This window comes from Hylobates moloch, unplaced genomic scaffold (genome assembly GCF_009828535.3).
Source record: "Hylobates moloch isolate HMO894 unplaced genomic scaffold, HMol_V3 SCAFFOLD_8, whole genome shotgun sequence".
In the NCBI taxonomy this organism is placed as follows: domain Eukaryota; kingdom Metazoa; phylum Chordata; class Mammalia; order Primates; family Hylobatidae; genus Hylobates; species Hylobates moloch.
In genome coordinates this window covers 24,081,754-24,108,616 of record NW_026652283.1, presented here as the reverse complement: position 1 = coordinate 24,108,616, position 26,863 = coordinate 24,081,754, and the positions used below count along the sequence as shown (strand labels likewise).

Below are 26,863 nucleotides of genomic sequence, written 5' to 3'. Positions count from 1 at the left end.
GAGGAAGGCCACCGTATCTGTCACCTCATTCATCACCAGGCTGGAGTTGACTGACATAGCAGGCGAAGCGTCATCTCCTTCTGTCACATCCCTCCTGATGCAGCCGATTGCTGGACCTCCCTCCCCTAGCTACTTTGTCATTGTCGCAGTTCTACGTATAGAAAGCATTTGAGGAATTTTACAGGCTGGTAAAATTATTCTCCAACCCTCCATTTTAAAAAATATATCTTCCAGATGGGTATTTTTTGTCTCAAAGTTTTGACTAATTATGTCCTGAAATATATGCTTCCTTTTAGAATGATTCATTGGAAACTTGAACTTCATAAGAATCAAATAATACTTTTCAGGTGGTTTTTAAACCACTTTGTTCAAGTCTCCACTAAATACTATCCTTAAGCCACAAGTTTCTTCTTCAAGTGAAAGAAAATCCTTTTGTTGTTAGCTTATTCCAGGATTTGTTTTAACATGGAAAAATCAATACTTGGAATACTGGACTGAACTCTTGCTCTTCCCTACCTATCCTCTCTCCTTTTTTAAATTTTTTTTTTTTTAATTTTTAGGAACTAAGAAAAAGAAGACATCTGAGTCACAAAAGCAATAAGCAGTCAACTCAACCTTTAAAGGTAAGTAACAGTATTGCAAATTTGCTTTCTCCACAGAAAAATAATATGACGAAAGTAATGTCATTATTTTTGCTTCATCTCTGAAGCAGAGGCAGAAATGTCTTTGAAAGTCATCAGAACATGGGTTGTCCTTATATATTCCATAGTCACTAATTTTCTGTTAAATATTTATGTTGCCTTTAGAGCCATCAGTTGTCTTCATGTTGAATGATAAACTTTCTAAGAATGGGAAATTGGAAATGTCACATCTTTAATTTTTGCCCCAAATCCTCAATTTATCCTTGTTGATGGCTAAGTAATGAGCCCTTGAACTCCAGAGTCCCTTCGAACACTCAAAACAACTCTGCAACTACACCAGTACATTTTAATTCCTATGAGCAAGAGAGTATTAATTACATCACAGAAATCATTCTGGCTAATGAGACTGCAGCTGTTCTCACATGCTAAATGATATTGTATCATTTAACGAGTTAATTCTATGTTGCGTCATCTCTTTTTCACGATGATATCAACTAAGTAATTGAGGAATATCCCAACAAAGTTGGTTTTCTGTCTTTTAAGTGGTTGCGTTTAAATGCTCCCCTAAATAGCTAATGACAAGGTGGTGTTTTGATGAAGATTCCTTTTGGTTGGTGTCTTTCTCTAGTTCACATTCTTTGTTGCCCTCGTTTACTGCTGGTCTATTTATATGTTTTCTTGTTTTTTGTTTTTTGTTTTTTCTGCCTAGGCTTCCTATTCATTCCTTGACTTAAGATAAAACTACAGCCATGTGAACCCTAACTTGTTGGTATTCTGGACTCTCCTGGTAGAAATGACTTAATTTTTCTACTCCATACAGCCTACTGGCTCTCCGGGTTTCTCCAGCTCCCCTCATGTATGCACAGGCCTTTCAGGTTCTGTCTGATTGCTCAGCTGTCCAGTTTCTTTCAGCCTGTCTCTCCCTAGATTTTCCCTAATTGTCATCTTCTATTTTTCTGAAAGTCAGCTACTCTTTGTCAAGCCTGCTCTCTCCATTCCTATAGCATCATATCCTTGAACTGCCAACTTCCTAAAAATGTGATAGCCACAACTTCTCTATTCAAAGCCTCCTTCACAGACATTTCTAGGACATTGGGACTGGAAAGGGACTTATCCAACCATTTTCCTTTAGGGCAAAAGAAACTGCACTCTGAAGAGGTGAGTTACCAAAATTAACCAGTAATTAACCACAAAGCCAGAACTAATCCCAGGGTATTTTAATGGCAAAGAATTGTATTACTGCGAGCCAAGAATTCAGACTTGGCTCCTAGTAATATAGTTCTTGCTCCCAGAGATCCTGAGTTATGTCTACCTGGTGATCAATTTCCTTCAGTTGTCATAAGCTTTAGTAGTGTGCAATTGAAATGCAAAGAATGAGGTCTGAAATCTGCCCAGGCATTTAGCAACAGCACTTCCATAATTTGATTACGTTTCACTCCCTGTAGCCAGAGAGAATTCTACTGAATTTGCATATGAGTTGGAAAGGGGAAATTTTACTGTATACAAAAAAAAAAGGATTTTTTTTTTGTTTTGGTTGGAAAAAATGTTCTGAATCGTCCCATTGGATATTAAATAACAATTTGGCAGAGGTTTTTAGCCTTCGTTGATCTTCCTCGGTTATTATTTTGCTTAACTACCATGGTAAAAGACTTGTTCATTGATCCTCTCTGTGGCATATTCTTTGGTAGCTTTGATTTAAAAAAAAAAAATCTACCCACCCTGTTTTGAAAAGTTCTGGGCCTCCTAAGATGCCTTACTTCTGTTTTCTCAGAGCTCCCACCCCCATCTGGTGGTATCTTCAGGGTTGATCATCAATGTGCCCTTCACTGTGCCCTTCTGAAGCCTTACTGGGAGCAGAATTTTACTTATTCAGTTTAACTGTTCATGAGTGGATGACTTATCTATTGCTATCAGCTCCTGAGTCGGACTTGTCAGTTTGTGGAAAATTGTTCAGAGATGAAGCAATTGTTTGTTTGGTTCTTACTGGTATTCATGAGCATCCTTGGCAACCTGTAATGCTGTACATTTGGATAGCATTTCATGGCTTTAGATTATGTCACTTGAGCCTCTGAGGTAGGCAGGCCTGATACTATCTCCAGTTTATAGCTAAAGAACCTTTAGATCAGAGAGATTAAGTGACTCGCCCAAAGTCACTTAGATAGTAAGTAGCAAAGTTAAGACTAGAATCTCAGCCTGATGCCATTGCTCTTCCACGCCACTCTGCTAATTAACCTTTAAGATTGTCTTTTTTTTCCCCACTCAAATTTGTCTGAAAGAAAGAGACACCACACATTTAGAAGCAGGACCAGAAGAAACATTTTCATTCACAAAAGGAGGAGTGGGCTATCACTGTTCGAAACTGCAAGAAAGATTTAGGTTCTACTTCTAAAATTGCTGATTTAACAGACTGCCAATTACAGAGACAAACAAGCAAATGAAAGTTCGATCTCATGGCTGGGCACACTGGCTCACACCTGTAAACCCAGCACTTTGGGAGGCCGAGGCAGGTGGATTACTTGAGGTCAGGAGTTCAAAAGCAGCCTGGTCAACATGGTGAAACCCCATCTCTACTAAAAATACAAAAATTAGCTGGGCATTGTTGCACATTCCTGTAGTCCCAGCTACTCGAGAGGCTGAGGCAAGAGAAATGCTTGAACCCAGGAGGTGGAGGCTGCAGTGAGCTGAGATAGCACCACTGCACTGCATGCAGCCTGGGCAACAGAGTGAGCCTCTGTCTCAAAACAACAACAAAAACAAACAAACAAACAAAAACAAAGTTCAATCTCGAGTTTATTTGACCACTAATCACATTTCTATGCGACAAATGATTAAAAACATGCAGTGTGCTCAGAGTCAGGCTCTCAAATGCTCTCCTTACTCAGTACCTTACAAAGAATGTGTGGGCATTCTGTTGTGTGACTAATGAACAGTGTCTGTGGGCGATGCCACAGAATGCCACAGAAACAGAACTTTTCACAAGTTAGAGAATTCTGGAAAGGCCAGGTAATTTTCCTATGTGGCTGCCACCTGTCGTGTGAACTTTTAGACTTGCTAGGAAATACTGAGGATTCTCGAAAAAAGTATAAAAATGGAAGAAAGAGCAGGGGAACAAATGGGTCTTGTTACAGATCACCAGAACTGTCCTCAAGAGTATGCAATTGCTTAGGACCCACAGAAAACACCAACATTGCCAACACAGCATATAAACTCACGACCGGTAAACACTCTTACACATAGGAGGCATTCCTAATAAAAGTGCTGGCGATGGAGTCTTTTCATGAACTGAGCTATGTTCATGTATCTCTTACTGTCCTCAGTGGTCTAAACCGGACAGTCCAAACATGGGATGTCCTTCTAGCCCTCCAAGGAGTGTTCCTTGGGACCTGACAAGAAGTTTTTGCAACCGTGTCTCCTGAGGCCACTTTTTGTGAATGGGGAGTCTGTATTTAACAGCCCAGAGAGAGGGACTAATATTTAATGCTCTTTAATGTGAAACCTGCCCTAAAGGAGTTTTGAAAGTCTGATAGTTACATTTTCTGATATCAGTGTTTTCTATCTCTACTTTGTGGCATATTCCTTCAATCTCTGCACTGATAATATGTTTCTCCTCTCAGCCCCAAACTGATCTATCAATTTCCAAAATTTTTCATTCAGTTGAAATTTCATGATTTTTTTTTCCCACAACCTCCTTCTTTCAAAGAAGTACACTGTGCACTTCTTGTTAGTTACCCTGTTCTTGTTTTCCCAGCTTTACCTTTATGGTGTCATGGTCAAGTTGTATGGAAGAGGAAAAAGACCTGCAATCTAGGCTCCCTGCCATGCTGGTCAAAGACATTCCACAACTTAAAGAAAAGCAAATGCCTGAGCAAACGTAGCGGGTTCCACTTTCGTAGAGGGGGCATAGAACACAAACATCTCAGGCTGTAAGGCCTCCTGCTAAGACTTCTACAGAAAATTCAAGCCTGCTGCATACAGGAAAACAAAGCTTAGGTTTTTGGGTTTTTTTTTTTCTATCACACTTTAAGTATGTTACCTGGTTTCTTTCAAGTCTGGGGCACACCTGAAATATTTAAAGGAAAAGATAATCAGGCACTACTCAAGTACCACCAAGAAGAAAATGAAGGGTGTGAACATTTAAAAATGGATCAGTAAACAGGCTGCCTCAAAACCATTTTAATCCCCATATTCAAAACCAGAAATAAGCAGTATCCATACCCAGATAATGAAATATAATAGCTAAGCTGCTTAGGCATAAAAGAGCCCTGAACATCATAAATCACCATTAAACTGTAAACTAAACAAGTGCACATTACAGAGCTGAGTTCACAGGGAAAAAAAATGAATAATCCTTTCACCTTGGCAAAACTTGAGTTCTCATAATTTCCTCCCATGGCTGGGCACTGTAGCTCATGCCTGTAATCCCAACACTTTGGGAGGCCAAGGTGGGAGTTCAAGACCAGCCTGGGAAACATAGTGAAACTCTGTCACTACAAAAAAAATTTTTTTTTTTTGAGGCGGAGTCTCGCTCTGTCGCCCAGGCTGGAGTGCAGTGGTGCAATCTCGGCTCACTGCAAGCTCCGCCTCCCGGGTTCACGCCATTCTCCTGCCTCAGCCTCTCCGAGTAGCTGGGACTACAGGCGCCCGCCACCACTCCCGGCTAATTTTTTGTATTTTTAGTAGACACGGGGTTTCACCATGGTCTCGATCTCCTGACCTTGTGATCCGCCCATCTCGGCCTCCCAAAGTGCCGGGATTACAAGCATGAGCCACCGCGCCCGGCCTACAAAAAAAATTTAAAAAACAGCCTGGTGTGTTGGCACATGGCTGTAGTCCCAGTTACTTGAGAGGCTGAGGCTAGAGGATCATTTGAGCCCAGGAGGTTAAGGCTGCAGTGAGCTAGGATCATGCCACTGTACTCCAGCCTTGCAGCAGAGCCAGACCCTGTCTGAAAAGACAACAAAAAAGAATTTCTTTCCTGCTGTTACTGTCGTGCATTTGTGAGTATGATCAAGACCTGATGATTCTGGGTCTTAATTTAAGGTTAATATGAATGGAAAGACTCTGAACACCTCTACTTCATATTGCTATAACAATTGAAGCATTCCAGTCAGAATTACATTTCACCATGCATTGCCATTTATTTTTTTGCTCAGGACAAAAATATCCAAGTCTAGAGAAAATGAACATGCCCAGCATGTTGCAACCAACCTTCATCACACAGGAGAGGAAGCCAGCAGCAAGCAAGCCAGAAAATAGTTTCTTTTAGAAAAAAAAATAATAATTTCTTAGGACTTTACTGTCACCATTTCTGAAAGAAAAAGCTAGAGTTTGTGGACAAGTTAAAGTGTTTGTTTTCTAAGCAGTTGAGAAAAAAACATTGGTCAAAAGCAAAACCAGCACAGTCTTTATTTTGTTCACATAAAGTGCCCTTGTGACTTCAGTCTTTTATACCCCACACAACTATCAGGTCTACAACTTCCACAATTTCTGCAGATGCATTTTCCAAAAGTGTATGTGTCAGGAATTATGAATCTTGGAGTCTGTCTGATTCTCTACAGTTGGAATCTGTCTCCTTGAAGTATGGGGTTAATTCAGCTTCCTAATGAAATAATGAGTTAAATTTCTATGGAGTAACCAGCTGGGAGTTTTTAAGCCTGCCTACACATCTAAAATTTGCCAAAAGAGTCTCACCTTTCAGCTTGTGATACTTACTATGTGCAAAATCCCATGGACAGAACAGGAAATGACAAAGGAACAAAAGTATTTTAATTAAATAATGTAATGGAGCTACCTTTTAAAAATGCCATCCTCAGTCCTTATTCTACAGCTGTCTTATTCTATACCTATCAACAGTCTAAAAGTTTAAAAAATGAAATATGCCTATTATTAATGTTGACCCCATTTGTAGTGAGAAAGTATGATTGCTTCAGATTCTGTGACAATATCCTGCCTATACCTTGTAGCTCTATTTAAATTGATTTATGTATATTTATATAGTATATACAGGAAGATATGGTGCATACTTTCTTGGAGTTTGAGGGGAAGAAGAGAAGTGAGAATTTTTCCCCAATATCTTCTTTTAAAAGATTAAGAGTAAAATAACCCGAAAATTTTATCAGTGGTGACCATGAAGAGAAATTCATTGAGTTTTGTTGGTTTATTACACCCAAGCACCAAGAGCTAAAAATATATTTTTTAAAATATGCCAAGGGATTCAAACATATGCTTTTTTCGTTTTTTGTTTTTTGTTTTTTGAGATGGAGTCTCGCTCTGTCGCCCAGGCTGGAGTGCAGTGGTGTGATCTCCACTGACTGCAGCCTCCACCTCCCAGGTTCAAGTGATTCTCCTGCATCAGCCTCCCGAGTAGCTGGGATTACAGGCATCCACCACCCTGTGCGGCTAATTGCTGTATTTTTAGTAGCAACGAGGTTTCACCATGTTGGCCAGGCTGGTCTCGAATTCCTGACCTCAGGTGATCTGCCCACCTTGGCCTCCCAAAGTTCTGGGATTACAGGCGTGAGCCACCGCGCCCGGCCCAAACATATGCTTTTGTTGCGGGACTTTTCCTTAGTTTAGCTAAAGATGGGGTTCTTGTCTGTTCCACAGCCATGAAAATTTAGGCTCACAGATGGTTAAAGGGTGAGTAAAGCAGGGTTTTATTGGGTGAAAGGGGGGTTAAATGGGGGAAAACAGGGATCCTCTGCAAGGCCAGTCCCCTGCTAGAGTGCTTCCCGCCAGCCATTGGAATACCAGGTTCTACACAGGAAGAGGCAGGGCCAGTCTCCTCCTCGCTGCAAAGGGCACGAACCCAAGGCTCCATCTCAGTGGCAGGCTGATTGGAGTTTCTCCAGGGAACCCCTCCCACCTGGCTGTCTCACTTTTATACTAGTGTTCATAGAATATTATTCACAAAAGCCCAAAAATAGAAACAACACGTGTCCATCGACAGATGAATGGATTTTTAAAATCTGGTGTATAATACAATGAAATGCTATTCAGTTATTTAAAAAATGAAGTTCTAATACATGCTACACGTGGATAAACTTTGAAACATTATGTTAAATGAGATAAACCATACACAAAAGAATAAATATTATGTAATTTCACTTATCTGAATAAAAAATGTATAGAGATGGAAAGTATAACAGAGTTTACTAGGGGCTGGGCTGGCAAGGGGAGAATGGAAAGCTATTATTTAATGGGTACAGAGTCTCTGTTGGGGATGATGAAAAATGTTCAGGAAATGGATAGAGGTGATGGTGGCACAACATTGTGAATGTACTTAATGCCACTGAATTGTACACTAAAATGGTTAAAATGGTTTACAGAGTACTTCTAATCAAATATAACTAGTATTTCCAAGAGGGAAGAAAATCATATTCTAGTCTCAAGCCTCTGAGAAGATACCCATTGCTCAACAAAACAACTTTACATATACTTTCTGGTTATATTGCAGCATAAATATTTTCCAGTTGCTGGGCCACACCGTTCACATTATTTCCTCATTTTTGGACACTCCGGAGCAGACTTGTACATTTTCAGAAAACTGTCAATAACACTTTTTGCCACTTTGCACAATTAAGTGTTATCTTTGAATCAGGTGTTGGCCAAATCGTGTAGACTGTTCTGTTTTGTTCATGGTTACTATGGAAACTGTGCAGTCATAATGTTTTGAGGAGACTAGCAGGAAATTTAAGAATGTACAATAAAAGTTAACTGATTTCATGGTTTAAAATTTCTTCCAGCTGTCTCCATTTTTGATGATTATCATGTTCACATTGGGAGTATAAACATACAACCGAAAGGGCTCTGGTGACTATGGCAAATAAGCCATCTCACCCCTAACAGACTTCCCTCCCAACCTCTTTTCCTCAAAGATTTGTAATAGGAACACGTGAAACAAGTGGTATGTAAGGTTCAGGTGTTTTCAATTATTTCCCTCCTACGAACAGAGATTTCCTGGATCCAAAACATGTTTCAGCTCAAAGGGTTTTCCTTATTTTTGAAGATGGCATTGTCTCGGGAAAATTTCATCTACATAGCTCTGATTCACTGATCTTCATCAATAAAGCATCTCCCTGGAGCTCTTCTACACAATTATTTCCTCCATGAGTGGCCAAAAATGTGGTATACTTAAGTATTTATTTTGTAAAGTGTGCTCTTAGAAAGTATATAACCTTTGCCCTTGCAAGAAAGAGAGAAATGAATGCTCAGCGCTGGGATTTGTGGTAGATTCCTTGTCAGTTACGTCACCACAGAGCATTCCAGCACAATGCCTCCACTATCTTGCTGCTCAGGAACTGTCTAGTATGGCATAGGTGAGGGAAGATAGACTCATCTCTGATGGTATAAATAATTAACTGCCTAAATGTTGATGGTCATGCAGGACTATTCAGGCATTATAAAGAAAGAATGTGGTTTTGCAGCATTTTATTTTCCTAAGTTTCTATGAATAAAAGCTAAAAGATTGATTTTTAGGTTTCAACAGACTTAGATCTTTATCTTATGCTCTAAGATAAAATCTTAAGATCTAAGATAAAGATCTTAGATCTTTATCTTATGGTGTCAGAAATTTGCCACTTCATCATCGCCCTCTGCAAGTTAGCAACAGCACTCTGTTTATAAATATCTTGCAGGAATTGTGAGCATTACTTCATTAACATTTGAATGAGTGCATTAATAATACTCATTTTAGGGAAACAAATTCATCTACAAATGGATGAACTAGATGAATACAATGAAAAATAAATCCAAAACTTTGCCTACTGCTTTATACCCCCAAATAGATAAACATTTTAAACTATTCTGCCTACACACACACACACACGTATATACTTTATGATTTTGGCAGGAAATAGTAAAAGAAAATATGAAATGGTAAGCACTGGTCCTATGATAATGTTTTTGATTAATTACCAATGAGCTTTGAAGAGAAATCCAAATTTTCAGATAAGTATCAGGGCTAGAGTTCTTTTAGAGGGCAAACTTTTGCTATTCTTGGCCCTTACTCCAGTGTCTAAGTAGAGGGGACATTAGCACTTAACCAATCTAAGTTTTACATTCGTAATAACAATACAACTTTGCAGCAGTTGTTGCCCAAAGGGTACAAAGCTTCAGTTAAACAGGATGAATAAGTTCTACAAATCTATTTTATACCCCGGTGACAGTTAATAATGATGTATTGTATACTTGCAAGTTGCTAAAAGAGTAGATCTTATATGTTTTTGCCACAAAACAAATGTTAAGTATGTGAGCATAAATGTTATTTTGATTGAATTAATCATTTCACAACATATAATTAATCATTTCACAATATATACATACCTCGAAATACCATGTTGTACACTGTAAATATATACTATTTTTATTTTTCAATCCTATCATAATAGAGCTGGGGGAAAAAACTAATATGACTTTGTGCTTAGACAATATAGATGGTTACCACTTAATCCATGCTTATGAGAGTACTGACTTAAAATATATCTATATAAATTTATTCATAATCATATTCTTTGGAATACATTATAGAGACAAACCAGAGACAAGTAGAAATTTTGTTTTATTTTTGAGGTTTTGCTTTCCTAAACTTTTACTTTTCGCAGGCCAACGATAGTTTCAGTATATTCAATGCCATAAGATTATCAGCCTGTTATTTAAATTTTACAGCAATATGAAAAAATGTAAAACTTTTGGAATTGTTTGAGAACAGTATCATTCTGTCCTAAGTAAGTTATGTAGGTATCTGGATTGTGGTCCCGAAAATGAGGGGAAAGCTTCTCTAAATAAGAAGTCAATATGATTACGGAGTGACCAAATTTTACCTTAATATCAACAGAGTGCAAAGGTCAGTAATAAAACTCTTCTCTACCTTCTATCTGCATAGCATATTGTATTTTATATTAGTCAATGAATAGAGTTCAGACAGAATGAGGAACATAGTCACAGAGCATAACTACCACAAGAAATGGTTTTCAAGTTTATGTCTTATGCCTCCTACTATGCAGAAAACAAGGAGCCTCCTGGATAGGTTGGGGTGGGGAAGGAATCCACTTCCAAGACTCCCCATTCACGTGGTTGGCAAAGCGGTCCTGACAGCACATTCCTATCCACAACGTCCTCTCCTTAAGGCAGCTGGGGCTTCCTCACACCTGGTCCCTAGTTTCCAAGGGTGAGTGGCCTAAGAAACAGGAAGTGAGAGCTGCCTATTTCTTAGGGTATGGATGCAGAAACCAACAGCATCCCTCAGACATGTTCTATTAGTCAAGCAGTTACAGAGCCTAGGTTCAAAGGGAGGGAATATAGACCTCACCTCTCTGTAGAAGGCCTGTCAAAGGATCGTGTGCCATTTTAAACCCATTATTATTTGTAAATTGCCAACAAATTACACACTACTTTTCTACTTGATCTTGCCTTTCTAAATGCATTGGGAATGGGAATGTCTGCCCCAATCACTGACAATAAAATATATTCCAAGTCCACCCCAAATTCAGTTGGTGGACCCATTGAATCCTGATGTTTCAAAGAATCAGAACAGGGAAGAAACCAAGGCCTTTTATGTTTTGGGTGGGTATATTGTGAATTTAATTGAAACAAGGAGACTGTGTTTGAATATTTCTCTGAAGCAACAATTGGTTCTACAGATTATAAATTAACTCTTAATTCCTTGCACCACCTTTCCAGGGTGCCTCAACATCTTTTCCTCTTCGTTTAGTCACTAAAATCCACTGGGATTAGCTGGAGATATACTGTGAAGGGCTTGTAGTTTTGTTTAGTTTTTACCTTTCAAGCTTATTTTTCCCTGTTATGCATTGTAATCACCAGATATTTTTTGAGCATCTATTATACACTAAGCATGAAAATAATGTGTAAGAATAATACATTGTTCATGCCTTTAAAGAAGTCATAGACCAGTGGGAAAGATACTTGTAACCAAATACTTAAAGAATCACAGAAGTACTACAACAAAACTAAATACAAAATCCTGAGGGTTCTTTGAAGAACAGTAATTGCAGATAGGTGCCAAGGAGCTGATTTTAAGAGACAGGCTAGATGTTTCAGGCTAATGGAGAAAAGGAAGGCTGATCAGGACATGCAGCAAATACATGGAACACATTGGGAAGCTTTAAGGAATGGTCATTTATGTTGGTACGTTTAGAATATGGAATAAAAGAAGGAACAAGGAGATGAGTCCAGAAAGGTAGATTGTGAGCTTTGTGTTCTGGGGCCAAGTGGTTGAACATGCTCCCATAAGTTATAGAAGAGAAAGAGTAATCCCAGCTTCTCCTTTGGAATCCAGCAGCATGTAGGATAGTGAGAGATAAAGATAGAATTTGTTCCACTATAAAATAGTGTGTATTTTTCTAAGAAACCTCAACTTTTTCAATCTTGCTTTTTATGACTTGCTTGAAAAAAAGTTTAATTAAAAAAATATTGATCATAGCATTTCTAGCTCATATGTATAGTTATAAAACCTAAAAATTATTGATTGATCAAATACAGTGATGACATCTAGCTTTGGCTTCAGAGTAAATGTCTGCCTTTGTTATCAGCTTAGACTTCTTGAAATTCTTCTCTCCTTTATCATCTACTATCAGAATGAACAAAGCATAAAATATTCATGATAGGTTTTTTCCCCTAAAAATTCAGTGTTAAGCCAACATCAATCTATACAATGCAACTCATGATCCCTAATTAATAAATTACACATTGTTCCATCTCCGCTATGAAAATATGCTATAGGGAAATTGACATGTGCAAGGAGCTGTCTCAGGAAGTAAAAAGGACATCCTTTAAGAGTATCAACCTAAATTGAAAAGTTGGCTTGAATTATTATACTAAACCTATGCTATAACATTTTCAGGTAAAAACTTGATGGAGGATGGGGTAATATTCCAGTCTTAAGACTTTTGAAAAAATGTGTTCATAAGATTGACTGATATGCTCTTCTAAACTTGTCCTACTGGTTTTGCCAAAATGCTGCACCATTTAGTTCACATTACTGTTCAAGATCCCACAATGACTCTTACTTTCCCATAGTTTGAAATCTAAAGTAAACTCTAATGTTTGCTAAGTTTTCTGGTTGATTTCTGGACGTATATCTCTCCCTTCTGTATTTATTTGTGTAATCACTGCCTCAACTAGCACCTTATTTTATGTAAATTATCAACTCCCTAAATGTTCCCAAGGACTTCAGCTTGCTAAAGTTACCTCTTGCTTTTAAAAGGCTAACAAAAAATTGGCTTGTAACCTGCCCCCACAATGGGAAACCTATTGTCTCTCCTAACTCTGAGGAAGGTTGATTGTTTAGGGGTTAAGCTTCCCTGGTCACTAATGACCTCCTGGTGAATTCCCCATGGTCTATCCTTGTGTTGCCTTCTGTGCATGCTGTTCTTTCCCAGCAGCACATCACCATCAGGCTGGCACCACCTCAAATCCTCCAGCACCAAACTACTTTCTACAGAAGACTGTGCGTCCAGCCCACATTGCCTTGGGGCAATAGAGAGAATTTATGTTACTTGGTCTGTAACCCAGCAAATAACTTAGGACTGAATGTTTATTGTCTGTGAAGTCTTTTGGGCATTCCCATCTCTAGCAATTTCTCAAGGACTTTCTCCCCATGCAGGTACATTACGTTGCTCCATCAACCTTCCTTTCTCGTCTCATTTCCTTAGCTTCATAGTCCAGTTCTAGCTCCTCCCCACCACCCCTCTGTAGACTTTCCTGTTACTTCTCCTATAGAAAGTTTCTCTTTCAAGCTTCTTTGGTTAAATAAGGTTAGTCTTGTTCCAAAAGAAACACATTTCAGATATAACGTCTGCTTCATTCTGCATTATACCCATTGCCCCACTCTCTTGATCAACATTTGATTTTCTCCGTATAAAATGCTAAGTTTCCTTTGGTAATTATTTTATAGAAAAAAGGGGGAAAAAATGATGAAGCACCTACATGGTAATCAGTCACTGAACTAGATGCTTTTAACTAGTTCTCATTTCATCCTCAGGCGGCACTGGGCCCCAACACCAGTAGCCAGCTAGAGCTCATCTGTAGCTGCTCCATCTCTATCTGGCGAGAGCCATATGGTTTGCCTCAGTCAATTGTTGATTTCACTTTTATAAAGGCATGCCACTTTGCCTTTTGTCAGCCTGGAATTGTGTTTGTCAAAGACTAGTCCTTACAGCAGTTGCATTGCATTAGGTGGGAGTTTGTTAGAACTCCAACATCTTAGAACCCACCCAGACCTACCAAATTAGAATCTACATTTTAACCTTTCCCTGGGTGGTTAGTGTGCAAATCAGATTTAGAGAAGCATGAATCTCCATATATTACTAGGTTCACAGTATCTTTATAGATTCTTGTTGATTAACGTCTGTATTCAATTAGGATTGCTGGCTCAGCGTTAGAGGACATTCATGACCCTATATTTCCAGAAGAAGCAGCAAAATAACTGTGCAAAAATAAAGGGAAGGCTTTAGTTCTGAATTTAAACTATTTGCAAAAACTTAAAAACTGATTTTCTTGTTTATAGTTCCCTTCCGCACCTCTGTAAAATAAGGTTTCCTTTTTCCATACCTTAAATGTAAGAATGTAAGGGCTTCTAACTTTTATAGAGTTATCCATTCCACCTAGATAATAGATTTACTACTTTTGCTCATTGGCAACTAAAGTGTATATACGTCGTTCAGATTTGTAATTGGCAAGTGTTTCAGAAATGAGGCCCTTGAAAAAGGATATTATAGTTTAAACTTCACTTAATGTTAGAAAAATGTTACGGTCAATAGACCCTCTTTGAACTTTCCAAGTGGAGTTTTGCTAGTTCTTTTGCAACTAGCAAAAAACCCACTATGAATATCTGTCATTTTCCATAGTTTCTTTGCTAGCTGTAGGTATTTGTTTGCTTGCTTATTTCTTGCTAACTTTTTAAACAGGAGGGATTAGAGAAAAGTAAGGGATAGTGTTACAGAAGAATACGTTACACATTATAGGCTTATCCAAAGCCTTCAGATACCGAACAAATTGTGGGGTGGAGAAGCAGAGAGTTAAAAAGGGTATTTGCTGAACTGGTTTTTATTTAAAGTCAAATAGTTTAAAAAGAAACTAAGCCTTCTGGTTTCCTTTAGATTTTTATCAGTACCGTTTTTACAGTTTCTCTTTGGCATCAAAATAAATCTTTCTGATATATTACTTCAAGTGAAACCAATAAATTTATAGCCACAACGTAAAGATTTTGGAAGCTTTTTCAACATAAAGATTTTGGAAGTGCTTTCAAATACTTGAAATCAGTACATACAATCCTTATATCCTGAATCCTCATTCACCTTTTTATTTTTCAATAGTATCATCAGGTTTTCTTTTGTAATTTCATTTTTTTGCAATTTCATTACAACCATGTTTCTTCATAATCACTTAAAATGGCTACTGGGTCAATTCTTTCATAATGTACTCACCCACTCACCTATGGGATATTTAAATTCCTTACCAAATGTTTCTCATTACAAACAATGCTGGGCCAGGCGCAGTGGCTCACACCTGTTATCCTAGCACTTTGGAAGGCTAAGGCCAGAGGTTCATTTGAGCTCAGGAGTTCAAGACCAGCCTGGGCAACATAGTGAGACCCTGTCTCTTAAAACAAACAAACAAACAAAAAACAAAAAAACAACAATGCTTCGAGAAGCATATTCATGCAAATTATTTTTCTACATAAACACTTTTATTTTAAAAACAAAAATAATTTAGAAAGAAGTTGACTTTAATCGAAAACTGTAATTGGATAAAGTATATTTTCTAAATATGTCTCTTTCATTCTCAACTCCCAACATTTTTTTTTTAATTTACAAAAGAAAAACACAAAAGTTAACTATCCAGGTGACTTAAATACACTTGCTTTTTTCTCAATCATCTGTCAAGTTTGAGGTTAATTGCTTTTTGGCTGAACTTTGTGTAAACAGACACAACCAATAAAGGTTAGTCAGCAAGTTAAAGCTCTTGGTCCTCTGTCATATTTAGCTCTTCAGACTATTTATGTCCAAGTGTTTTAACCAAGGAGTTAAATGGTTAGATTTCTCATTCATAGATTGTTTGGGGTTATTACCCAAGGAACTTAAGCTTTAACCATCAACTATGCATTCTTTTTTTTTTTTTTTTGAGATGGAATGTTGCTCTGTTGCCCTGGCTGGAGTACAGTGGCGCAATCTTGGCTACTGCAACTTCCACCTCCTGAGTTCAAACGACGTTTCAACCTCAGCCTCTTGAGTAGCTGGGACTACAGGCACGCACCACCACGACCGGCTAATTTTTGTATTTTTAGTAGAGGCAGGGTTTCACCATGTTGGCCAGGCTGGTCTGGAAATCCTGACCTCAAATGATCCACCTACCTCAGCCTCCCAAAGTGCTAGGATTACAGGCGTGAGCCACCATGCCAAGCCTAACTACTCATTCTTAAAGGCCCACATTGATATTTCCTTTTTAAGATAATTGTTTAATATAAATTTTTTGAGACAGGATCTCCCTTTGTCACCAAGCTGGAGTGCAGTGGCATGATCATAGCTCACTGCAGCCTCAACCCCTGAACTCAAGCGATCCTCCCTCCTCAGCCTCCTGAGTAGCTGGGACTACAGGTGCGCACAACCACACCTGGCTAATTTTTGTATTTTTTTAGAGACAGGGTTTTGCCATGTTACCAAGGCTGGTCTCCAACTTCTGAGTTCAAGCAATCCTCCCCTCTCAGCCTCCCAAAGTGCTGAGATTACAGGCATGAGCCACCACGCCCAGCCCACGTTAAGACTTCTTATATCCATTTTAGTCTCTGCTCTTTGTCCTTCATTTTTAAGGGTTGTGTTAAAATGCAAGGTAAACACAAATGCTGAAATAAGTGATGAGCAAATACCCCAAAGTTAGGAGGCAGAGATTACTGAACTGTGTGGCAGTTGTTTTATCAAGTTATTGTCACTTCTTTGAAAACCTTAATCTTAAAGATACTTTACCAAACTAGGTGGGTCCTGTAAGTGAACACATGCTCCGAAGTGCACTGTGGCCCGACGGCATCCTTTTCCGTGAACACAGACTTTCTGGGCCTCAGAATGCTGTTGACAAATGATAATTAATTTAATTGTGAACAGCTGTTTCCTAAGCGTGTGCCTCTTCAAGTGAGAGGCAGGACATAAACACACTCACCAACTCAGCACCAGGAGGGTTAGAGAAGGGTCCTGCAGATATTCTGTGTTTGCTCTGGACACACAAGAGAGGCTTCTGGAAAAATTGAAAATAAGATGGATACCACTTCCTGTTTCTTCATTTTAGGAGCAGCCACTTGTTTCTAACGCTTGAATTTTATGACTGATTGACGCTTGGAAACATTTTCAAAGATATATTCAAAATTTAGCTGATTTTGCTCAAAGGAAAAGAGACATCCCCAATTCATTGTCAAAAAGCATAATGGGTCAACAGATCTGTGTTAATAATCCCTTATTGTAGCACTTAGATTTGTGTTAAATCCAAGGCTTCAGTTTCTTTTTTTTTCTTCATGAAAGTAGATGAACTATCTTAGAACTTTAAGATTAACTGTCTCTGACAACTATAAAAAAATATAGTTACTGGGGGATGTAAAATTAAAGCTGATGGAGACTGCAGAAGTTAATGTGGTTCTGGGATTAACATGCAGGGTTAAGTTATTTGTTCTTAACATGTTATCTTCTATTGATTCTAATCAAACACAGCCAGTTCATCAGTTTACCTCATAACTTTCAAATGTGTACATGCTAATGACAGCAATTGTATAGCCTGAAGTTTAAAGCAGAATATGAGAAATTACTTCTTCATTTTTTGCCTCCATTTTATCCTCATACTTATCCTGAAATGTTTTCCAAATTATTTCACTTATTTCTACAGTCGGCTATTTTCCACTACCACAAGGGAAGGAAAATACTGCTGAAGAGACTTGGGTTTCAAAGAAACATTATTGCTTGACTGAGGGTCTTTAAATACAAACCTAGAGAAATTTTTCAACCTTCTTTCACTATATATATGTGTGTGTGTGTGTGTGTGTGTGTGTGTGTGTGTGTGTGTGTGTAGAGACAATATATTACTATATGTTGACCTCACTTAAGTAAACTAGGTAGTTAGGTTGTGATTTGAAAGAACCTGAGTGCTCAAGAATCTCTCTACAGCCACAGATGTCACACAAGATATCCTCTTCAGAGATTTAAAGAATTTCTATTGAGATTTAGCCTGTTGTCTATGCAGCCACAGTTTAGCAGTGATAAGTTCTATGTTTTACAGAACGATCCTGATTTCAAATCACCATTTTATTGTCTTTGAATCCTCAAAATTTTCCCAAAAGATGGCAGCATTAGTGCCCAAAGTCTATGTTGAGGCTGCACAGAAATCTGGAAGTGACTTTAAAATGTCAGACACATATATCAAATTTTGGTTTAGAAAATACTTAGGTGGTTGTACACACAATCTAGGAGAGTAATATACGAAGTGATTTGCAAACAACTTAAATATAGAATGACTTGCCTGCTGTGTTCTCTGTGCTAGGGAGATCCTGGACTGGTGCCAAGGGCGAGAAACAGACAAAATTGTCTGTCTTCGTGAAGCTTATATTTTAGTGATGGGAAACGAACAATGTACAAAATAAATAAGATAGCATGTTAGAAGGTGGTGATATGCTGGAAAATAAACCGAGAAGGATGACAAGGAACTGCTGAAGGAGGTTTACTGTGATTCAAACAGGATGGACAAGGAAGGTGTCACTAAGAAGGTGACATGTCAGCCAGTACTGAAGAAGGCAAGGGAACAAGCCACGTGGGATGTGGAATGAAGAGTTCAGCAGTAGAAGTGGCAAGCCCAAAGACTCTGCGGTGGGAGGAATAAGAGGGGGGTATAACTGGGACCAGTGAGTATGGGAGGAGAGTAGATCAGAGAGGCAAGCAGTAGAGCAGGTCTTGTAGAGCCTTGTGAAATAAATTACCTTGATGCCTAAGGATTCTTGACTTTACGGAATAGTGTAGGCCTCAGTTATTTGGACAGCAAGCTAGACAGGCCCACCTGTGAGATAGGGTATCTTTACCTCATGGTTGACACACATGGATAAATAGTGCCTCGATGGCTCAACTAGCTTTGCTGTTATCTGTGGATTTCAAATTATTTAGGGACTATAAAGACATATGCATCTGAAAATATAGTAATATTAATGCAAGGTAGTGCCTTGTTAGAAGCAGATAAGGTGCTGGCGAATAAACTTAGCAGAGAAAAATAATCAGGCATTCAATTCTGGAAAGGATTTTAGGATAAAGGGAGAATGGGACTAGGTTTTTAACCATCCTTGGTATTTGGAAAGAACAGCACAAAGTAAGATGATCTGCATTAGCCAAGACAGAAAAGCACAGGTCAATTGAGCAGACAGAGGATTGACCTTTTTGACTACAGCATAGGATCAGGAGCCACCTTGCATCCTTCCACCCACTGCATTATTTCTGCTATCCCTCTGCACCTAGGGCTGCTGCTAAGCCATAGAAAACCTTTCTGCAAGTTTGAGAAAGGCTCAAGTGTCCCTTCAAGACACTACTTTCACCACTGGAAAGCTGTGGCATACTGATGTTGTGAGAACAAGATGCTTTACTGCCGTCTGCCAGAAAATCATGATAAAATACAAATGCACCATGCCTACAATGGGAGTGCATGCCTTCAAGCTGCACATTGCACAAACCATACAACCATGTGTGGCAGCTGCACATGTAGGAGAAGGTGTGAATAAGTCTGGATAGGAACTATTTAATCTGAATATGAAGGTATTTGTATTGCATGTGAGTGCTCACCATTGGGTGACCTCAGCAGAGGAGGATTTTAATAATCAAGTAGATAGGATGACGCGCTCTGTGGACACCACTCAGCCTCTTTCCCCAGCCACCCCTGTCATTGCCCAATGGTCCTATGAACAAAGTGGTCATGGTGGCAGGGATGGAGGTTATGCATGGGCTGAGCAACATGGACTTCCACTCGCCAAGGCTGGCCTGGCTACAGCCACTGCTGAGTGCCCAATTTGCCAGCAGCAGAGACCAACATTGAGCCCTTGATATGGCACCATTCCTCAGGGGATCAGCCAGCTACCTGGTGGTAAGTTGATTATATTGGACCTCTTCTATCATGAAAAGGACAGCAATTTGTCTTCACTGGAATAGACAATTACTCCAGATATGAGTTTGCCTATCCTGCACATAACACTTCTGCCAAGACTACCATCTGTGGACTCATGGAAGGCTTTATCCACCATCATGGTATTCCACACAGCATTGCCTCTGACCAAGGCACTCACTTTACGGCTAAAGAAGTGTGGCAGCGGGCTCATGCTCATGGAATTCACTGGTCTTACCATGTTCTCCATCATCCAGAAGCAGCTATATTGATAAAACAGTGGAATGGCCTTTTGAAGTCACAATCACAATGCCAACTAGGTGACAATACTTTGCAGGGCTAGGGCAAAGTTCTCCAGAAGGCCATGTATGTTCTGAATCAGCATCCAATATATGGTACTGTTTCTCTCACAGCCAGGATTCACAGGTCTAGGAATCAAGGGGTAGAAGTAGAAGTAGAAGTAGCACCACTCACCATCACCCCTAGTGATCCACTATCAAAATTTTTGATTCCTGTTCCCACGACAATACGTTCTGCGGGCCTAGAGGTCTTAGTTCCAGAAGGAGGAACGCTTCCACCAGTAGACACAACAGCGATTCCATTAAACTGGAAGTTAAGATTGCCACCTGGACACTTTAGGCTCCTCCTACCTTTAAGTCAACAGGCTAAGAAGGGAGTTACAGTGTTGGCTGGAGTGATTGACTTGAACTATCAAAATGAAATCAGTTTACTACTCCACAACAGAGGTAAGGAAGAGTACTCATGGAATACAGGAGATCCCTTAGGGGGTCTCTTAGTATTGCCATGCCCTGTGATTAAGGTCAATGGGAAACCACAACAGCTCAATCCAGGTAGGACTACAAATGGCCCAGACCCTTCAGGAATGAAAGTTTGGGTCACTCCACCAAGAAAAAGAAAAAAAATCATGACCTGCTGAGATGTTTGCTGAAGGCAAAGGGAATACAGAAGGGGTAGTAGAAGAAGGTAGTCATCAATACCAGCTTTTTATTTTTCTTGAGACAGAGTTTCACTCTTGTTGCCCAGGCTGGAGTGCAATGGCACGGTCTTGGCTCACTGCAACCTCCGCCTCCCAGGTTGAAGTGATTCTCCTGCCTCAGCCTCCCAAGTAGCTGGGATTACAGGTGCCCACGAACACACAGGGCTAAGTTTTGTACTTTTTAGTGGAGACAGAGTTTCACCACGTTGGCCAGGATGGTCTCAAACTACTGACCTCTGGTGATTCGCCTGCCTCAGCCTCCCAAAGTGCTAGGATTACTGGCATGAGCCACCTTCTTTTGTTAAAAACTTGTTTGTGCATGTATACACTTGTACTAAGAAAATATCTTCATTTTATTTCCTTTTTCTTTTATCATGTAAGATTTATTGACTTCACATCAGCATTTAAGTATTGCTAACTTTGTGTAATAGTATTTGGGTTAGGAATCAATGCATTTCTGGTTGTATGAAGGATAGTTATGTTAGGTGTAATTATGACCTTATTATTGTCTTTATTTGAAGACTATGATCTCAGGAGATGTGTGTGGGTTCAAGTTGACAAAGGGTGGACTTGTGATGGTTGATACTGAGTGTCACCTTGATTGGATTGAAGTATTGATCCTGGGTACATCTGTTACCAAAGGAGATTAACATTTGAGTCAGTGAGCTAGGAAAGGCAGACCCACCCTTAATCTGGGTGGGTAGGCACAATCTAATCAGCTGCCAGTACAGCTAGAATATAAGCAGGCAGAAAAATGTGAAAAGAGAGACTGGCCTAGCCTCCCAGCCTACATCTTTATCCTGCACTGGATGCTTCCTGCCCTCAAATATCTGACTCCAAGTTCTTCAGTTTTGGAACTCAGACTGGCTTTCCTTGCTCGTCAGCCTCCAGACAGCCTATATTGTGGGACCTTGTGATTGTGTGACTTAAAACTTAATAAGTTTTAATAATAATAAGAGTCCTACCACTCTTGTCTTCCAAATCCCTGCATATATATAATATATATGGCATCTCTTAGTATTACCATGCCCTGTGATAAAGGTCAATGGGAAAGTACAACAGCCCAATCCAGGCAGAACTACAAATGACCAAAGGCCTTCAGGAATGAAAGTTTGGGTCACTCCACCAGGAAAAAAACACATCTTTGTTCTTCCATCCCAGCTGGCCCCTCATGCTGGTGGCATCCCTCAAGACAGCTTTTCCAAATTTCTCTACTTTTCTCCCGATTTTAATCTCATGCCTGATGTCTTACTTTTAACCAGTAACTTACCTTTCAATTTTTCTTCCTTCCAGCTATTATCCTCTATCTTCACCATCCTCTCCTTTCTCTCAGGGGAAAGAATCGCCCCTGTTGCTTTCTACGACCAATTTTATCCCCACCAATCCCCACTAGAACAATGTTCTATTGACTCTTTTCCTCTTATTTTTTCACTTTCTCTCTCTCTCTCTCTGCCCCCACCCAACTCTCTTGCCTTTTTCCCCTGAAGTCAAAGATGTCCCCAGCTCCTTTGTATGTTAAAATAAACTGTCAGGCCCACTTTCCCTTCAAGATATCTTTACCATCTTATTCTCTCTTCATTGACAAACTTCTTTTAAAAAATAATAATAATGTAATAGTTCTCCATAGAAAAGCTGTCAGTTTCCTCTCAGAAAAATGTTCATATAGCCTACATTCAAATGTCTCATCTGCTTTCAGGAGGTTATTGGATTCTGTGAGGCCCATGGGTTGATTCTCCAAGGATTTGGGGATGGGCATAGAGAGAATATAGATCATGCTGCCTCAGGAAATTCACCTTGGTGTGGTGATAATGGCCCTGGATGACCCTGGCCATGGCAGTAGCTGCACCTCGGCTACCTATTCGATTTGCCCTGGAGACCCTGGGAGATTTTAAACAATTATTTCTGTAAATAATTCCAACTACATAAACACTGAGGACACTATTCCATTAGTCAGTTATCCAGGGCTGCTTTCAGTCAGGAGTTCTGCCCAGCGTGCTCATAGATGACTTTCCAACATGGTTTAAATATCCACATTAAAAAAACTCTAGAAGTCAAGGTCAAAACTGGAGAAAATCATAGAAATCCTTTAGTCTAGAGCCCTCAGTTCTATCAATTCAACCCAAGCATCCATGCAACCTTTGGTCAGTTTCAACCTCTTTCTTCTTTGATTTCTTTATCTGTAAAATGAATAAAGTAAGCACATGTACCTCATAGAACTATGGTATGGATTAAATTAATTGAGACAGTAGTGTAAAGAATTTAGCATAGTGTCTGACACATAGAGCTCAATAACAGATCACTCTCATTTTGTATAATTACTAGTAATCTAGTCCACCCTCAACCAGCTACTAGAAAAGCAAAAGAGAACTCAAATCCCCGAGGCCTGCTCTGCAACCTCCCTGCTATTCCATGAGAGGGTGAAGACATCACATTTCTATATGGAAAAAGGATCCAAAATTTGTATTGCTGTAGAATTGGTAAATTATAGATGCTTGATGAAATCACGAGTCCTACCACGCTTGCCTTACGAATCCCTGCAGAAAACAAGCAGATGGTTAGTATTATTCAATGGATAAAATTGCTATTTGCCTTAGATTTCTCTTTTTGTAAACAAAGTTATTTTGGGTACAGAACTCACAAAAGAAGAGCATGTGCAATTGTTTAACCATTTTACATTGACTGATAATCTCTTTTTTCCATAACTGTGCCACATTTCATTAAATATTCAGTGGAGGTTTTGATTCCATTATGGGATCCGGATCCATGCATATTCCCAAAGCTGGAGTGAGTAATGTTGTTCCCTGATTTTTCAGATTGTTCTCGACCTACATGCTCATTTTTACTTAAAGGATAACGATTTTATTATTGTTTTTGTTCCTGTTGTTGTTGTTGTTGTTATAAGTACACCAAACAAATTATTTAAGAAATGAATAGCACAGAATTCCCAAGCCAGTTTAGAGAAAATACTCAAAAATTGTTTTCTGGATATACGTACAGTGAGAGCTATATTTCAAATAAATTTAAATTTTTTTTAAGTTTTTAAAATGTGAGAACATGATATGATACTAATAAATAATAGTCATTTGCTAAATATTTTAGAAATCCAGTAAGAGCTATTTAAACTTAGATTTCTTTTCTCCTACTGGATTTAAAAATCCATTACAATGTAATGTAGTTAATACTCCTTCCTTCAGAAAAGACCATATTTAACACCAACTTAGCCAGATATATAATTTTTAATTAATAAAAGTCCCCACAGGAGGTTCTATTGTCTTTCTTTGCCTCACTGGCAAAAGCAAAACCAACCTACAAACAAAAACACATTGTCTCTTCATGCTTTTAATCAAAGTAAGGTATTTATTTTCCCTTCACTTATCTTTTGTATTTTGAAAGAGCATGGCACTAAGGAAGGTGCCCCTACAGGAGTAATCCTAGAGTTCCTTATGCCAGGTAAGCCCTGTCTAACACCTAGTATTTCTCAGATACAGTTTTATCACTACAGTCTTCTGTGTCTTTCTCTGATATCTATCACATTGCTACACAGCATTGGCCCAACACGCCTGAGCAAAATCCAGAATTTTCCTAGGGCCTTGAAAGATGTGGCAAACATTTTTAATGCCTACTTCTACCAATTTTCCCATTCCTCAATATAGCTGCAATTCATATGGGGTGGCCATATTTCCCAATAAAATTCTGGCCCTGTGAGATGTAAATGGAAGTACATGTGACTTTCAGGAAATCTTTCTAGGCAGAGGGGGCATGCCCTTCTTTCTTCCCTCCTGCTTCAAGCTTGTAACATGAACATGCTGTCAGCTAGATCATTAACAACCATGCCGAGCCACAAAGTGGCCACAGAAATGGAAGCCATGTGCTTAAGATGACAGATAAGAAAGATAAAAACTTGTATCTCTGATATTACCTTTAAGATATCATATTATATCCCTAGACTGCTTAAGAAACATACATTTCTGTTGTGTTTAAACCAGTTATTTTTTTGTTTGCTTCATATTGACGTTTTGTCATGTGGAGCTGAGCTTAACCCTGAGACACGGAGATCACCTGCAAGTTATAGAGAATGGGGAGAAAGCAGCAGTGAGTTAATACTAATTCATCATGTGCTTATAAAATCGACAAGACCAGAATTAGAACACATACATGGGGAAATAACAGTTTTGAATGAAACTTTAAGATATAGTTACAGGCCAGGCACGGTGGCTCGCGCCTGTAATGCCAGCACTTTGGGAGGCCGAGGCGGGTGGATTGCCTGAGGTCAGGAGTTCAAGATCAGCCTGGCTAACATGGTTAAACGCCATCTCTACTAAAAATACACACACAAAAATTTAGCTGGGCATGGTGGTGGGTGGCTGTAATCCCAGCTACTCGGGAGGCTGAAGCAGGAGAATCGCTTGAACCCGAGAGGCAGAGGTTGCACTCCAGCATGGGCAACAAGAGTGAAACTCCATCTCAAAAAAAAAAAAAAAAGATGCAGTTATAACGTATTATGAATTGGTTAAGAATTTCCTATCATGAAAAGATCACTGAGATTATAGACAATAACGAAAGCAGAAAACTACATTATACATTTGTCTTCTCAACTAAAGAAGCTCCACCTATAAATGTAATTGTATTGCCACTTAATACTTTCTCGGTCCCCTAATCATGTGTTGGTGGGTTTCTACCACTATTTCAAATGTAAAAAAGAAGATTGTGATTAATCAATAATATGTATGCTAATTATATTTTATTATTATAGAAAAGATAGTATTGCTGAAATGTGGCTCCTAGTTCTAAGAAAATATTTTGCTGCTTGTTCTACATTTTCTCCTTCAATAAAAATAGTTGAATTCTTTTTATAATAATATAAAGGATAAAAATTATTTTAAAAATGCATGTTTACAGTAGCATTATCTGTGATAGAAAAGAATTGAGAATAGCTAAATGGTTTGACAACAGAATAGAGGATGTGTGGTGTGTTCATATGTTGGAACACTCTACAGTAATGAAAATGAACCGCTGCACACAAATACATAGATGAATGACAGTATAATGCTAAAGAAGATTTTTAAAGTATATGCTGTCTTGATCCATTTATATAAAGTTCAAAATAAGCAAAATGAATTTGTTGTGTTAGTAATTAGAATAGGAGTCTCCTTCCTGGGAAGCAGTGATCAGAAGGCAAGATGGGGCCTCTGAGGAACTGTGAATGTCCTGTCTCATCATCTTGTGCTCACCTTGTAAAGTGACAACTTTGCTTTATCAAAATTCACCTAGCCATTTATTCATGATTTAGTACTTTCATGTGTGTACAATATTCTTCAATAAGAAGTCCACTTTGGAGCTGGATGTGGTGGTTCACACCTGTAATCCCAGCACTTTGAGTGGCTGAAGAGGGAAAATTGCTTGAGACCAGCGGCTTGACGCCAGCCTGGGCAACAAGGTGAGGCTTTGCCTCAACAAAGACTAAAAAAAAGTTAGTCAGGCATGGTTAGTCCCAGCTACTCAGGAGGCTAAGGTGGGAGGGGCTTGAGCGCAGGAGGTCAAGACTGCAGTGAGCTGTGTTTGAGCCACTGCACTCCAGCCTGGGTGAAAAAGCAAGACCATGTCTCAAAAAAAAACACTGAAGTTTACTTGGAAAAAAGAAAGTCTAAAAACAAAACACCACCTGATTCTGATTTTCCTATCCTTGCTTCTTAAATTCAGTTGAGAGGTTAGAATATTCCTCATCTGCTATAGTCCAAATGTGTCCCTCAGAATTCATGTGTTGGAAATTTAATCCCCAATACAACAGAGTTGGCAAATGGGGCCCAGTGGTAGGTGTTTAGGTGATGAGGGCTCTGCCCTTATGAACAGAGTAAAGACATTATTTTAAAAAGCTTTTCAAAATGGGTTTGCTTTCTTGCACTCTCACATTTTTGCCTTCCACTATGTTCTGATGCAGCAAGAAGGCCCTGGCCAGATGCTGACACCTTAGTATTGGACTTTCCAACCTTCAGAACTGTAAGCCAATACATTTCTGTTAATTATAAATTACCTAGTCCCAGGTATTCTGTTATACCAGCACAAAACAGACTAAGACACCATCTTACCCTACAGC

At 39.0% G+C, this 26,863-nt stretch overlaps 1 protein-coding gene across 12 annotated transcripts in view; it reads left to right on the top strand.

Annotated features, from left to right (window-relative positions):
* LMNTD1 (lamin tail domain containing 1) overlaps positions 1 to 26,863 on the top strand; it is a 212,253-nt gene that overhangs the window by 142,185 nt on the left and 43,205 nt on the right. For 3 of the 12 annotated variants that reach the window (XM_058442588.1, XM_058442596.1, XM_058442587.1), the window contains 2 exons: positions 561 to 623; positions 8,098 to 8,184. In XM_058442588.1, coding sequence (XP_058298571.1) covers positions 561 to 601 — 41 coding nt within the window. In that variant the 3' untranslated portion in view covers positions 602 to 623; positions 8,098 to 8,184. Of the gene's footprint in view, positions 1 to 560; positions 624 to 4,389; positions 4,676 to 5,794; positions 5,883 to 6,898; positions 8,377 to 26,707; positions 26,758 to 26,863 lie in introns of those variants that run through there. The other 9 variants (XM_058442592.1, XM_058442595.1, XM_058442593.1 and 6 more) reach the window with 6 other exon arrangements.